At 34.6% G+C, this 14514-nt stretch overlaps 1 protein-coding gene across 1 annotated transcript in view; it reads left to right on the top strand.

The window, feature by feature from the left end:
• The window catches only part of LOC120312229 (transient receptor potential cation channel subfamily M member 3-like), a 343098-nt gene that overhangs the window by 296988 nt on the left and 31596 nt on the right, over window positions 1-14514 (top strand). Inside the window, exons 19-23 of the mRNA XM_039352635.1 lie at window positions 730-958; window positions 1309-1476; window positions 10872-11015; window positions 11486-11614; window positions 12937-13188. Of these exons, the coding sequence (XP_039208569.1) occupies window positions 730-958; window positions 1309-1476; window positions 10872-11015; window positions 11486-11614; window positions 12937-13188 (922 nt within the window). The remainder of the gene's footprint in view (window positions 1-729; window positions 959-1308; window positions 1477-10871; window positions 11016-11485; window positions 11615-12936; window positions 13189-14514) is intronic.

Genomic DNA, 14514 nt, shown 5'->3' with positions numbered 1-14514 from the left:
CAAATGGATGCCCACTCTTTTCTTAAAGGCCTCCAGTGATGGGGCACCCACAACTTCCGAAGGCAAGCCATTCCACTGGTTTCTCCTTAGTTCTAGGTTGCTTCTTTCCTTGATTAATTTCCATCCATTGGTTCTGGTCTTGCATTCTGGTGCTTTGGGAAACAGTTTGTACCCCTCATTTTTATGGCAGCTCCTCAAATACTGGAACACTGCTATCATATGTCCCTTAATCCTTTTCACTAGACTAGACATACCCAATTCCTGCAACTATTAATCAAGGTTTATGACTATAGGAAGCCTGGATTGACCATAGACTTTATGACTAGAGGAAAATCAAGAACATATAATTCTTGATTTTCCTCTAGTCATAAAGTCTATGGTCAATCCAGGCTTCCTATAGTCATAAACCTTGATTAAATTGCACTATACTTTTATTATTGAAAATGTGATTCTCTCACCGAGTTCTAATACAAATGAGATCAGAACAATCAGATTAGCAACAAGGAGAGGATAGCAGGCAAGTGGAAGCTAAGGCTTCCTAACAAAATTGAAATTAAGAGATTTAATGAAAGGATTAATCTGAAGCACAGTATCTGCAAGTGCTCTCAGGATCTTAGCCAAACATACCAGGCTGTGATGCAATTCCTGCAGAAGTAGCCCTTAACAATTGTTTAGATGCCACCAACAGTAACCGATTCACAAACTAACAAAAATGCCTTTTTTTTACAGAGATTTTGGCCAGCTGGCGGTGGAGCTGCTGGACCAATCCTACAAGCAAGATGAGCAGCTGGCTATGAAACTCCTGACATATGAGTTGAAAAACTGGAGCAATGCCACATGCCTTCAACTTGCAGTGGCAGCCAAGCATCGAGATTTCATTGCACACACATGTAGCCAAATGCTACTCACAGATATGTGGATGGGGAGGCTTCGGATGCGCAAAAACTCAAGTCTAAAGGTCAGGATTGTTTTAAGTATGAAACTTATGGGAAAGTGTGTACGTTAAATCAGCACATAAATATAAGATAAAGTATTAACAGCCATATATCTTTGCACTTCAAAAGGGTGGGTGGCCAATTTATTTTAAACCTTTAAGGGCCAGGACTTTATAGAGTACTAAGCGGTCTATTATTGATTTCATTCTTGCCATTGCCTACAAAATAGTTACATTATTTTGAAACTTATACGCCCAAATGTCTCATTCCTAGATGCATAAAGTGCATGTGTAATAATAAACAGAAAGAGCAACTGGAAATAACCATAAGCTGTTAATTGTGATGGTTGTTGTTATCATTTTTATTGATTTAGGTAATTCTAGGAATTCTACTTCCTCCTTCAATTCTCAGCTTGGAGTTCAAAAACAAAGATGATATGCCTTATATGTCTCAGGCTCAAGAAATCCATCTGCAAGAAAAAGAGCCGGAAGAACCAGAAAAAACAGTAAAAGAAAAAGAAGAGGAAGATATGGAACTCACAGTAAGGAGAAAACATTGCTGGAAGTGATTTGCATAGTTATTATTCCTTTGATCATTGTCATCTGTGTCAAGGCACACAGTGTAATTCAATATACATTTCTTTAGGCATCCATTTTTAAACAAACTATACCCAAGCATTAACAGTAACCACAGATAATTCCTAATTTGAATGTAATATAGTACAGTATATTTATTAGGAGAAAACATGTTGAGATGAATAACCAAATTGCACTAGTAAAATGTATTTTACACATTGAGTTTCTATCATACAGTTATTTATAATACATCTACGAGGAATACATCTTAAGTCACCTTGTATAAAATTATAGAAGGTTCCCAATTATCCAATTTTTACTAAAAAAAAAAGTGAAGAGAATTAACAAATTAAGAAAAAATGTTGTTAGTTATCATTAGGTTCAAATTCAAATAATATTTTAATGAATAAAACTCATTCTATACAATGCCTATTAAACCTGCTAGAATACAATAATAGCATCAACAATAACCCTTCTGCAAATAATTTAAACAAAATAAAACGAAAACTGCGCAAAAATATTTTTACCGAAAGCTATAATGTTTAGCATACAATTTCTTATTATTTATGCCAATTATATTTTGTATCTATTTTCAATTTATGATTAAGAAAATATATTCTAGAAATGTGTATAAATATGCCTTAATACTCAATATTTAAATCTTCCCACCCTCCAGACTCCTCCACCCCCTCCATAAAAAATGTAGGAATCTTGAAATAGTTTAACAATGTGCTGGTGCACGACGCCAGGAAATTTTCTAAAATACTGTGTGGGTAGATGCAAGATACTAAGGCAAAACACATCATTTTAGGATGACTCCAATTATAAAATTATTGATAAAATATATTTGAAATCTTGAAAACATGCATAGCAAAGATAATGACTTCACAAATAGGTGAAAGAATATTTTTATAGAAAAGCTTTAAGCGATTTTGGGTTTTGATTAAAAAATTGTAAAATAGGATATTAGGAAATTATTTCACATTTGAAATGCCACAGAAAATACAGTAGTTTTCTTTTAAAAATTATTTTCCTAAAGATGAATGTAAAAAAATATATAGGTTGGCCTTTTCTGGTACTATTAGGGTCAATCTTTTGCCTAATTTTCATATCATTTTATTTTTATGTTATTTTATTTGCTTTTCTTTAAAACATTATAAATGTACATTAGATAGCACATTTATTATGACAAACACTGACTGCTAGGGCAATTTGAAGAGCTAATTCAAAACAATATATTGTACATAAAAGAAGAGAATCAAGGCCTCTAATATAATCCAAATATTCATAAATTCACTGCTGGCATTTTATAAGCATTTATTCGTATTTTTACATCTACTGACTTTCTTTCAGTGCCCTGTTCAGTTTAGAGAAGCCATTAAAAACTGAATTGCTTGTTAAAAATTTTCTTCAGGCCACCAGCATGAGCTGTCCCCAGGATCTTATATGCGGGCAGGCAGAAGGCTCTGCCTACAAGAACCACAGTTCAGGGAATGAGACGACTGTAGGTACAAGATCAACCTACCGGACCCCTATGCAGGCAAGACCCCGGACCCCGGAAAAAGAGGAAAAGGTCATAAGCCAGCATAAGATTGACAGGTTGCTTTCCTATGATATGAACTTATTTCTGCTTCAATAGTAGTTACTTCTTGCTGGCTTCTGATCAATAGATGACGTGCTTATTCAAATCCAAAAAAGCACAGATTGTTTAATGGGCCTACATTGTAGCAAATAACAATTGGTCTCTGTCATACTGCAGCCCCATAATTTCCTCCATGTTTTGTTTGAACAAAATTCCAGCATTTCAATACCAAAACAGATGTAGCATGGTTTTCCTCTCGTTCGTCTTATTGTGATTTTAATCCTTATCTGTATTTTCCCCATGTCTAGTATTAAATTAGTGAACCTATAGCATATTGTATATGGAAGGATCATGAGTGTGATCTGGCATTCTGCAATCAAACAGCAGAGTGGTTGATTTAAAGGACTCTGATACTGTTATTTTCTTTTTCAGAACCTTCAAACGGGTAATTGTTTAAATGAACAAAAAGTTCACATTGTTGGGTTGAATGCTGTTGATAGGAAAAAAAGAGAGATTGAAAGACTGCTGGAGTGAGCAGTCATGAATATTAAATAAGTATGCCTAGAAAGGAAACAGGACACAATAGTTTGATAAATAGGAATAAGGCAGCAATGTGCAGTAAGATATGGAGAATATCAAACATTATATTATATCCAACTAACACTGATTAGAATCACTATACCAAACATTTGAAGAAAAGCAAGCTGTAACTAGAACAGATAGATCCGTCCCTTGTTAAAGAAAAACCATAATGTTCCCCATATTGAAACTAAAGGGTAAGGGGGAATTCTAAAAAAAACCTAGTAGCCATAACATGTGATGACATCAAAATGTCTTAATGATATCCTTACAGAAACACTATAGCTATGAACGTGTCATGCATGCATTATTTGTCCCCATGCTTCCCCATAGTTGCTCATGTAACACAACAGAATAGGAAATAAGCATGTACCTATCAGCTGGAAAACTGTCAGGAACCTTCTCCATTTTCATAATAGTCACATTTTTTAGGACGGGGAAATAAAATGAGAATATAGAACCAGGTTCTATGAGAACTGTGGGAATCTCACTTTCAAGGAAAGGGTAAGAGAAGAGAAAACAACGTGATTTGTTCATGAGAGATAGGAACTACTGTATACAATGTAAAGTATGTTTAAAAAAGACCTAAACTGCATATATATGTAAAACTTTATTGAATATACCAAGATCTAGCCTTTGGTAATCTCAGATAACCAATCCATGAATAATGAGAGTTACCAAAATATACCAAATCTTCCTATGTCTATAATAAATGAAATAGGCAATATCATATGAACTTATTTAAGCTAAAACCAATAGCTTACTAGACTTCTTTTCCATTATTATTATCTGGTATAATCAGGGCTTTTTTTGTCATAGAACGCCCAGAACGGAGTTCCGGCACCTTTTTTGGATGGAACCTTGTAGGGTAGGCAAGGCGGGTTGTATGATGTTTGTGATTTCCGGCACCTTTTTTTTTTTTTAGAAAAAAAGCACTGGGTATAATAAACATTTAGTATCATATAACTTACTAAGTTCATATTTAGCCAATACCAGATAATGTCTATCACTCAGCAGGGATTGACAAATTCATACATCAACCCTAGGATCTCTGGTTTACTGAGGAGCTCTTGGAGATGAAGTTTCAGAAGATATGCCTAGTATACTATTGGAAGGAGATGAAGAATTAACTCAATTAAGCATGTGTAAAAGCCAACATTGGGTTCGTGTTGTGATGCAAAATCAACAAAACATTATTATTTCCCTGCTCTTACTGTGTGTATTGAAAGCTGAGCAGTGATGCCTTTTTCAGTGACTCATTGCTTGCTCAGGCCTCAGGACCATCTTTGGAGTTACTATGAAGATTATTCTAAGCGTTTAGCAAATAAAATCCCTCTGATATGGACTTTGACCAGGTTGGTCTGGTCGAGGTGACAGAGGCACACGCTTGTTAGTTGAGACCAGTTTGATCTGTATAACCCCTGAAAAACTGAACATGATCCTGCCAATCTTCCAGGATACCCATTTTCTTTTCTTAAATTGTCGTGTTGCTTCAGGAGGAAAACTATCCATTTATCTTGTTCATTCAAAAAAATAATAATCTAAGCATCTTGAGAAGTGTTTCTTGAATAAAATTCTGGTCCTTTCTCTGTTTGCCTCCAATCAATGTTTGGGGTGGAGGGTTTGGCTTGCGTCTGAAGACATTAATTTGTAGGGGATCAGAATTTGACATGCCTTATTTAATATCTACCTGAGAAAGATCATCTATCCTAGCCAACTTTGTCACCCAAAAGATGGAGGTGGGAACTAGACGTAAAGCTATACTGGACTTAATCCTTGCTAATAGAGAGGAAGTGATAGAGGGAATTGAAATTGCCTGAACCTTGGGTAAAAGTGACCACATCATACTGGAATTTAATATAATGCAAACACTAGCAATAGAAAACAACCCAACCAGTGTCTTAAACTTCAAAAGAGCTGACTTTAACAAACTCAGGGAGAACCTAGGAAAGATCCCATGGATGAAAATCCTAAAAGGGAAAACAACCCAAGAAACTGAAAAATGCGATCAGACCGGCACAATAGCACTTAAAGAAAAACGAGAAATTCAAGAAGAAACCAGCATGGCTGAACAAAGATCTCTCTGACAAACTGAAAGACAAAATGGACAAATACATATGCAAAAATGAAGTCAGGAAAGCAAAGGCTCAGAATGAACAAAGACTTGCAACAGAAATCAAGGATAATTTAAAAAAAAAATCTTCCAACACATTAACAACAAGAAAAAAGTCAAGAAAACTGTAGGTCCACTAAAGAGAGAAGATGGCAAGGAAATAACAGGCAATAGGGAGAAAGCAGAACTGCTTAGCTCATACTTTGCATCAGTCTTCACACAAAAAGACTATAGCCCAACATGCCAAAAAAAAAACCACTGAAAAAGACAAACTAGAAACAAAAATTAAAATAAGCAAGAAATTAGTAAGAGAACACCTATCTGACCTTGATAAGTATAAATCACCGGGACCCAACAGATTACATCCCAAAGTTCTGAAGGATCTGGCAGATGTTATCTCAAAACCATTACACCACATCTTTTATAAATCCTGGAGCACCGAGAAGTACCTGAGGATTGGAAAAGGGCTGATGTGGTTCCCATCTTCAAGAAAGGGGGGAAAAAGAACCCAGGAAACTACAGACCTATCAGTTTAACATCAATACCTGGGAAGATCCTAGAAAAGATAATAAAAAACAGATCTGTGAACAAGTAGAAGCAAACAAATTTATAATTAGTAGCCAGCACGGGTTTGTTAAAAACAGATAATGCCAAACCGATCTTATTTCATTCTTCGATAAAGTGTCTAAACTAGTAGACCAGCGAAATGCTATGGAAATCTATACTTAGATTTCAGTAAGACATTTGATAAAGTAAACCACAACCTTGGTAAGCTAGAAAAAGGTGGAACAGACAACATTACCACCAGATGGATCTGTAACTGGCTGGCAAACCATATTCAATGAGTAGTCCTCAATGGCACCACATCCACATGGAGAGAAGTAAGCAGCGGGGTACCACAAGGTTCCGTCTTAGACCCAGTATTCTTCAATATCTCCATAAATGACTTAAATGAGGAAATTGAAGAGAAACTCATCAAATTTGCAGATGACACCAAACTGACAGGAGTAGCCAACTCCCCTGAAGACGAACTCAGGATCCAAAAAGATCTTGACAAACTTGAACAATGGACCCTATCCAACAAAATGAGTTTCAATATGGAGAAAAGCAAAGTTTTACATTTAAGCAGGAAAAATGAAAGGTACAAATACAGATTGGGCAAGACCTGGCTTAAAAACAGTAACTGTGAGAGGGACCTTGGATTCCTAGTGGACGATCTCTTGACTATGAGCCAGCAGTGTGCAGCAGCAACCAAAAAAGCTAATACAATCCTGGGTTGTATAAACAGAGGCCTAGAATCAAGATCATGTGAAGTATTAGCACTGCTTTATAAAACCCTAGTAAGACCACACCTGGAATACTGCAGCCATTTCTGGTCACCATATCACAAAAAAGATGTTGAGAGTTTGGAAAAAATTCAGAGAAGAGCAATTAAGATGATCAAAGGTCTGGAGACTAAAACATACAAAGAACAGCTGCGGGACTTGGTTTTGGCTAGTTTAAGAAAAGAAGAAATAGGGGAGACATGATAGCAGTATTCCATTATTTGAGGGGCTGCTACAAAGAAGAGGGGGGTCACGTTATTCACCAAAGCACCAGAGGGAAGGATGAGAAACAATGGTTGGAAACTGATCAAAGACAGAAACAACCTGGAATTAAGGAGAAACTTCCTGACAGTGAGGACAATTAACTGGTGAAACAGCTTGCCTCCAGAAATCGTGGATGCTCCATCACTGGAGATTTTTAAGAAGAGACTAGACAGTCACTTGTCTGAGATGGTATAGGTTCTCCTGCTTGAGCAGGGGGCTGGACTAGAAGACTTCCAAGGTCCCTTCTAGCTCTATTCTATTCTATCTATTGGCTCAATATGCAGACATTACTAAATTGTATACCTCAATGCTCAGTTGACCAAGGATGTTATCAAGGTCTTATTCCAGCAATTGGAGACTGTTGAAGTTTGGATGGATTCAAGTTTAACTGTAGCAAGACTAAATGGCTTTGTGTCTTTTAACTTTCTGGTTCTGAGGATTTTCACCCTTTGATCCCCAATGGCACAAATTCCCCCATACTGGGCTGTATACAATCTTGATGTGTTCCTGCATAATGAGCAAATAACAGCTAGGGTCAGAAAAGCCCCTGTACATGACATTCACACATATTCTTAAATGGAGAGGCTCTTAGAATCACTCATTCCTTGACCATCTCGCAGGTAAACTATTGCTATGTGCTGCCCTTGAAGATAACTTGAAGCTCCAGCTGGCCCAGATTGTGGTGGCATAAGTAGTGCCAAATAGACTTTGCTATGCTTTCTGCATCATGAGCTACACTATTTACCAGTAAGCTTCTGAGTGCAAAACAAGATGCTGATTATTATCTGTGAAGCTCTATGTGACATAGGTATCTATCTGAAGGGCCATCTGTCTGTTATAAGGACTGTTTATCCACTATGTGATCAGACAAACTCCATTTTTTTAGGTCCCCTCAATTAAGCAATATCATCTGGCTATTGTCACTCATTAACTGAAACAAAGACATTGGTAGATGGATGATAAAGGATTCTATTACTGAATTCATTTACATAATCTTAATGTCATTATTATAATATACTTTCCCATGTGTAGCTTTTGATTAGGCACATACTTTTAGTTTTAAATGATATTAGGATTTTAGTTCCATTTCTCAACAATTTTAATCACAAGAATAAATCTGTTCTATAATCTATGATACTAGACTACAACATACATAAAGTATTAGAAATCTGATTAATTGTTGAAAATCTATTACTACTTAAAATATTTTTCAAAAGTATTACTCAGAAATTCTAACCTCCCACACATAAGAAACAGTTCAGTCATTCTATGCATTGGCTATCCCTCAGCCAAGCCATACCCTCAAAATAGTCTCTAATTTTCATTGACCAATTTTTAATCCAGATATTATTTCAGACAAGACATATTAAGGATGTATATACCCAGTTATGTTAAATATCACTATTCAAGAAAGAAAGACTCATAATTACCTTTACTTATATAAATGTTATTCTAGGTAGAAATATTGAATATGAATCTTTAAAATGTATCTTTTCACAAGATCACAGATACACACTTTGGTGTGTGGGGGGGGGATTACTCATATTGTTTATGTTTTTGTTTTTATAACTTCATTTTTATTTTTTTTACTTTGCTTTTTTATTGTAAAAAATAAAATAAAAAATCCAAACTTTATGATAAAAATCTACACATTTTTATAAATACTAATAGTTGAAGTCATAAATTAAATATAATTATACATTATAATACTTTTTCACATTTTTAATCTTATCATATTATTTAATTATATTTGCATTTTGTTTGGACAATTTGACCAGGTATAAACCATGGATTGACTTCCACCAATTCTTTCATGTAATATACAGCAGGATCATTTCATTGCAAACAATTTTTCATTAAAGATTTTCTTTATTTTTTGATGTAGAATAATCGAAAAAATTCTTGAAATTTTAAATATGTCTGGAAGGGATTACAAGAATATCCTTTTAAATCTCGAATAAGGTGACCTCACATGATTTGCAGTCTTGGATTTATAATAAGAATATTTAGCATTGTTAAGATTTTAATTATTTAACCTAAGTAATATATTAATCAACTTATTCATTACTATGCTATCTTATAAATGCATCAAAATAAACCAAAGCAATAATACAATTTAAAATACAAATTCCGCAATTAAAATTAATTTACAACACCTTTAAAGATATATTCTGCCAACATTCCTGAAAACAAATTGCGTCCAATCTTAACTTTGCCCCTTTTCTATGATAACAAGTGAATCTCTCTACAAAACTGTCATGACCTTTAAAAAGCCTCTTGCATCTTTATAGGAGGAAATTAGCTGGGGGGGGGGAAACAAATTGGCAAAACATTTCCAATAAATAAATAGGTAAAGAGTAAGATTAGAAAACTGCAATCTTTTCTTTTAGCAAATATATTTAGTTGCAGGCCATTTTCTCCCTCCAACAGATCAAACATTATCTTCCTAAATTGCCTCAATTCAGCTTGGTAAATATACCATTAACAATGATTTATTATTAATCATAATTATTTATTATAGATATTATAATGATGAAATAAATAATTTTAAAAGAATTTCATTTTACATCGCAATGATCTAAATCAGTGAAGGATACCGATAATACTTTTGAGTGTTCTCTTGGTTCTGAAAGACTATTTCTTTTGTTTTCTCATACATTACTCTCTTCACTTGTTAAAGAAAAAACTTTGGAGTTCTCTGTGAAACACTAAGGAATATCATTCCATTTTATCAAAAAATTAGGACCATATTCAGTTTCATCCAATTAGTAGAGCTAACATACCTGATATATAAAAATAAGGATCATCACTAAATGATAGGAAATTGATTAAGACTACACTTCTACAAAAATTTTCTTCATTCAAGTCTATCTTCCACTCTTTTAACATGCCCTAAATCTGTTTCAGGATATTCTCCCATGCATGGCTATTGTATCTGGAGTGCAAAACTACAGATAGGCAGTAGGTGGCAATAAAGAGATATTGAAAACTCTTAATTTTTTGCTGTCACCAAATGGTTGTCTTACTCCACACTTTTGGGGGGACGTATGAAAAGGAGAGATAGGATTGGTTCTATTGGCAGATGCTGTTCTTGTAGCTCACAACGTTGGATCCAAATGTGAAGTAGGAAATAAGTATCTTTCACAACCACTCAGATCCTGTTATGTTGCTATTCCAACACTACAATTGTCAGTCCTGTGGTCCTTCCACTCATTGTTGTATGTTTTCATTTTTCCTGATTCAAACCCACTAATCCTGAGAATGACAAATCAACAAGCAAATAGAAGCAATCCTTTTGCGTATTCCAAGAAATTTGTGAATTGAAGTTAGATTTTGTTTGTTGATACGATACTGGTTTACCATTTGAAAATGCAGTCAGTATTTCAATACAGTATTGATTTTTATTCAGCTTCTTTATTATAATACTGAATATCAAATTACATTTATTTCTATTTGGCTTCCTCTCATCCACTTATTCAATGTTTTCTTATTTTATAGGCAATGTTGGGACGTAGCAATGGAGAGTCATCAGCAAGAAAGAAGGAGGAAGAGGAGGTTCAAAACAGACATAGATTGATCCCCTTTGGACATAAAATCTATGAGTTCTACAATGCACCAATTGTTAAATTTTGGTTCTATACTGTAAGGAGCAATTATCATTTTACCTCTAGTGACCCTAATTTGTAAAGGCTTCATTATTCAGTTTGTTTACATTGTATAACTACTCTTCATAGATTTAGAGTGGTGGTCTTTATATGCCCTTTTACTAAGTTTATAAAAATCTACTGAATTGGGTTTAAATTGTTAAAGTTAAATTTTTGCACTGATTATGTTTCTTCATGAACTGATTTGCTTCTTATATTCATTTAAAGAGACGAGGCAACGATGTATTTGCTTTGCTTGCAGTAAAGGAATTGTACACTCTTTTAAAATAAATTCATAAAACCTAAGAATAGGATTCCATACTATGCAGTGAAACTCTTGTATTCATAATGAATTCTTTAACTAAAAATTAGCCTTCTTGTAGGAGAACTTTTTTTATTTCTAAAAATAAAGAATCAGCTGAACACTTAATTCCTGTAGGCAGATAAACTGGGTTTCTCTCTTTACAGATGTCTTACATTGGGTACCTGATGCTGTTTAATTATATCGTTTTGGTGAAAATGGAACGTTGGCCTTCCATGCAAGAGTGGATAGTTATCTCATACATATTTACAATGGGAATAGAAAAGATGAGAGAGGTAATACTATTCTAAATACAGCTGTTCCCTGAGGTTTTTCCTAAAGATCAATCTGTTACTGTAAATAAGACGATAAGATACTCTCATCAACAGAATATGGGTTTTTTTCTGGCTTTGGATGGTGTTGTGGTAGGTGCTGTGAAGGATTGAGATGCTTTAAAATAATGGAAGTTACACCCGGAAAGGAAAACAGAAAAAAAAAGCCACATTGTTTCTGTTTGCAAAACTTCCAGTGGAATACAAGACTCCTAGAACTGACATTTAGAGTCCAATCCAGTGACCACAGTAGTTTCTCTTTCCTTTTAAGCAAACTACTGTATAACCTTTAAGAATTTTCTGATATCTATGGGCACCTATAGTTATTGTGACAGAACTGTATATACAAATTGATTTTATTTAACTGAGTATTGATCGCTAATTTAATTTTTTGTAAAACCACCACAAGTCATAAGATTTTACAGTATGTCAATAAGTAAAATTTAACAGTGAACTTTAATGTGCCTATCTGTAATGCAGTAGTTCTTTCCCCTGCAAATAATTTGTATGTTTCCCAATAGGGAAAATTTGAAATGCATATTTACTCAGAAAAATGCCTCAGAGTAGCATGTATTATATCCAACACTTTCAGAAGACACCAGATTGGAAAAAGCCATAATAAAAGTAATGTTAGTGTATGCCTGATTTGAGGAACTTACCAACATTTGTATCTTTCAGTCACACTTTTTAATTATGATACTCACCTTGTACAACAAAAAAGAAATAAGACACTAGTACTTCAGACTCATGATCTGATAGAGCTAGCTTGCAGGGATGTAAATAGACAAAGCATTCTTGTCTTCATGCAATGGCCTCTGTTTGTTTTCATAAAGCATTCAAAAGCTTGGTTCTAGCTGCAAATTCTCTGGATTACAAGGCAAATTGCAAGAAGATCCTGAAATATTTTTTTTGTACAGTAACGATACTGTACATGGTATTCAGGATATATATACATATACATACGCACATACATACATACTGTATATGTATATCAGAGTCAGTACTAAGGATAGGAATAGACCTCAAATACAGATCATATAAATTGAATGACAAGAGGTGGGGGGGAGAGAGTCAAGAGTCCCTTAGCTCTTTGTATTCTAAAACTCTATTACAAAACCAAGTAAGCTTTTTCACATTGCCTTACTTAGCTGGCTCCCTTATGTCCGTATTCCATAAGGCTTCTGGTAGTCCTGTGAATAGATTGTGAAATTATAGATCAGGATATAGTTGTCAAATCATTCATTCTATTATTTTTGACCCCAAAGCTATTCCTTTTCCATCTCTAGATATTAATGTCAGAACCTGGGAAACTACTGCAGAAGGTGAAGGTGTGGCTTCAAGAATACTGGAATGTTACCGATCTTATTGCCATCCTCTTATTCTCGGTGGGCATGGTGCTTCGCCTCCAGGATCTGCCGCTCAGGAGTGATGGTCGTGTCATATATTGTGTCAACATTATTTACTGGTATATCCGATTGTTAGACATCTTCGGGGTGAACAAATATTTGGGGCCATATGTAATGATGATTGGAAAAATGGTAAGAAAAAGTTACCCATCCTTCTTTTTTGTTCTGCATGTTATAAGCGAAAACAGTAGCAGGTGGTACTAGTTTCGTACAAACTTTAGGGTGAATTTTGAGCGCATCTCTTAAGTACTTCTCTGAGAGATGCAGCTTCCTTTTGTTATAGCATAGTATTCAGTATGAGAAAAGACATATTTTAATGGCAAGGCTTTTGCATTTTTTTCTTTTCCTTGTCATAGTTATTTGTTATTCAGACAGAATTCTATGGAAGTTCTATGAATTTGGACCACAAGTCTAAAATTGTTAGCAGCATTATAATCACTGGTTGTTTTTTTAAAAACATATACAGATACATTCAAATGTCACTCAAACTATGAATATCTGGGAATGGAATAAAAATAGCCCTAATCTATTTTGCATATAGGCTAGGATAGTGGGAGTAATCACAGTCTATACTTATAGGGGAAGCATGGGAAAGGTTGCTAAGTTATGGGATACAGATTTCACATTTCACTAAGGTGACATGGATCTCATAGATGGAACTGAGATAAAAATTAAGATAATTCAAGTCTGCTTTTGCTATTTAAGAGATGGAGTAGTTTAAATGGCAACAAATATCTTAACACCCCTATTCGTTATTTTGGAATTTCTTTATTTATCACAGAGCTTTCATTGCATGTCTAGTATAGAATTATGCAGGAACAAAACATTTCAGTAGGATCGATAAGATTAAGGGGTTGAGATGTGAGGAAAACCAATAAATATAAAACTGGGATATTTAATCTAATATAAAACTGAGTTATTTAATGAAACCAGAGTCAGGGTGGTAACAACAACAACAACAACAAAGAAATACTTGGAAACAGCAGAATAGACAAAAAAACTGGAAAAAAAATTACAAAATGCAAAGACCTGAAAATGGAAGTAGAATGACTGTGGCAAAAGAAAAATAGCACTACTAATAAAAGGCACCTTGAGTGCAATTTCAAAACATCTGGAGCACCATTTGAACACCATTGGCATGTTGATTTATTCCAACATCTACCAAAGCAGCTTAGTTAACTGACTCATTTGATATAGTGCTAATTGTAGCATAGGCCATAGGCCAAAATACAATCCATAGTCCCATACCCATTGCACAGGGGGGGAAAACATTTCTTTTTGCATGCATATCAAAAAGGGCAATCCATATGCATCTATTTTATTATCATGCATATTTAATCTTTGATTACTTTACAAAGAAAGCATTAAAGCATTCTTGAGATGGAGTGAGATGGGTTCCTCAGCAATACTTGAAATTTATATCACATCACATTCTCACAGAAATGTAGAAACATGGAA

The sequence above is a fragment of the Crotalus tigris genome, unplaced genomic scaffold (assembly GCF_016545835.1).
Source record: "Crotalus tigris isolate CLP2741 ecotype Arizona unplaced genomic scaffold, ASM1654583v1 scf7180000018464.579312, whole genome shotgun sequence".
NCBI lineage: Eukaryota > Metazoa > Chordata > Lepidosauria > Squamata > Viperidae > Crotalus > Crotalus tigris.
The sequence above is the reverse complement of the archived record's forward strand: the minus strand, read 5'-3'. Positions and strand labels throughout refer to the sequence as shown.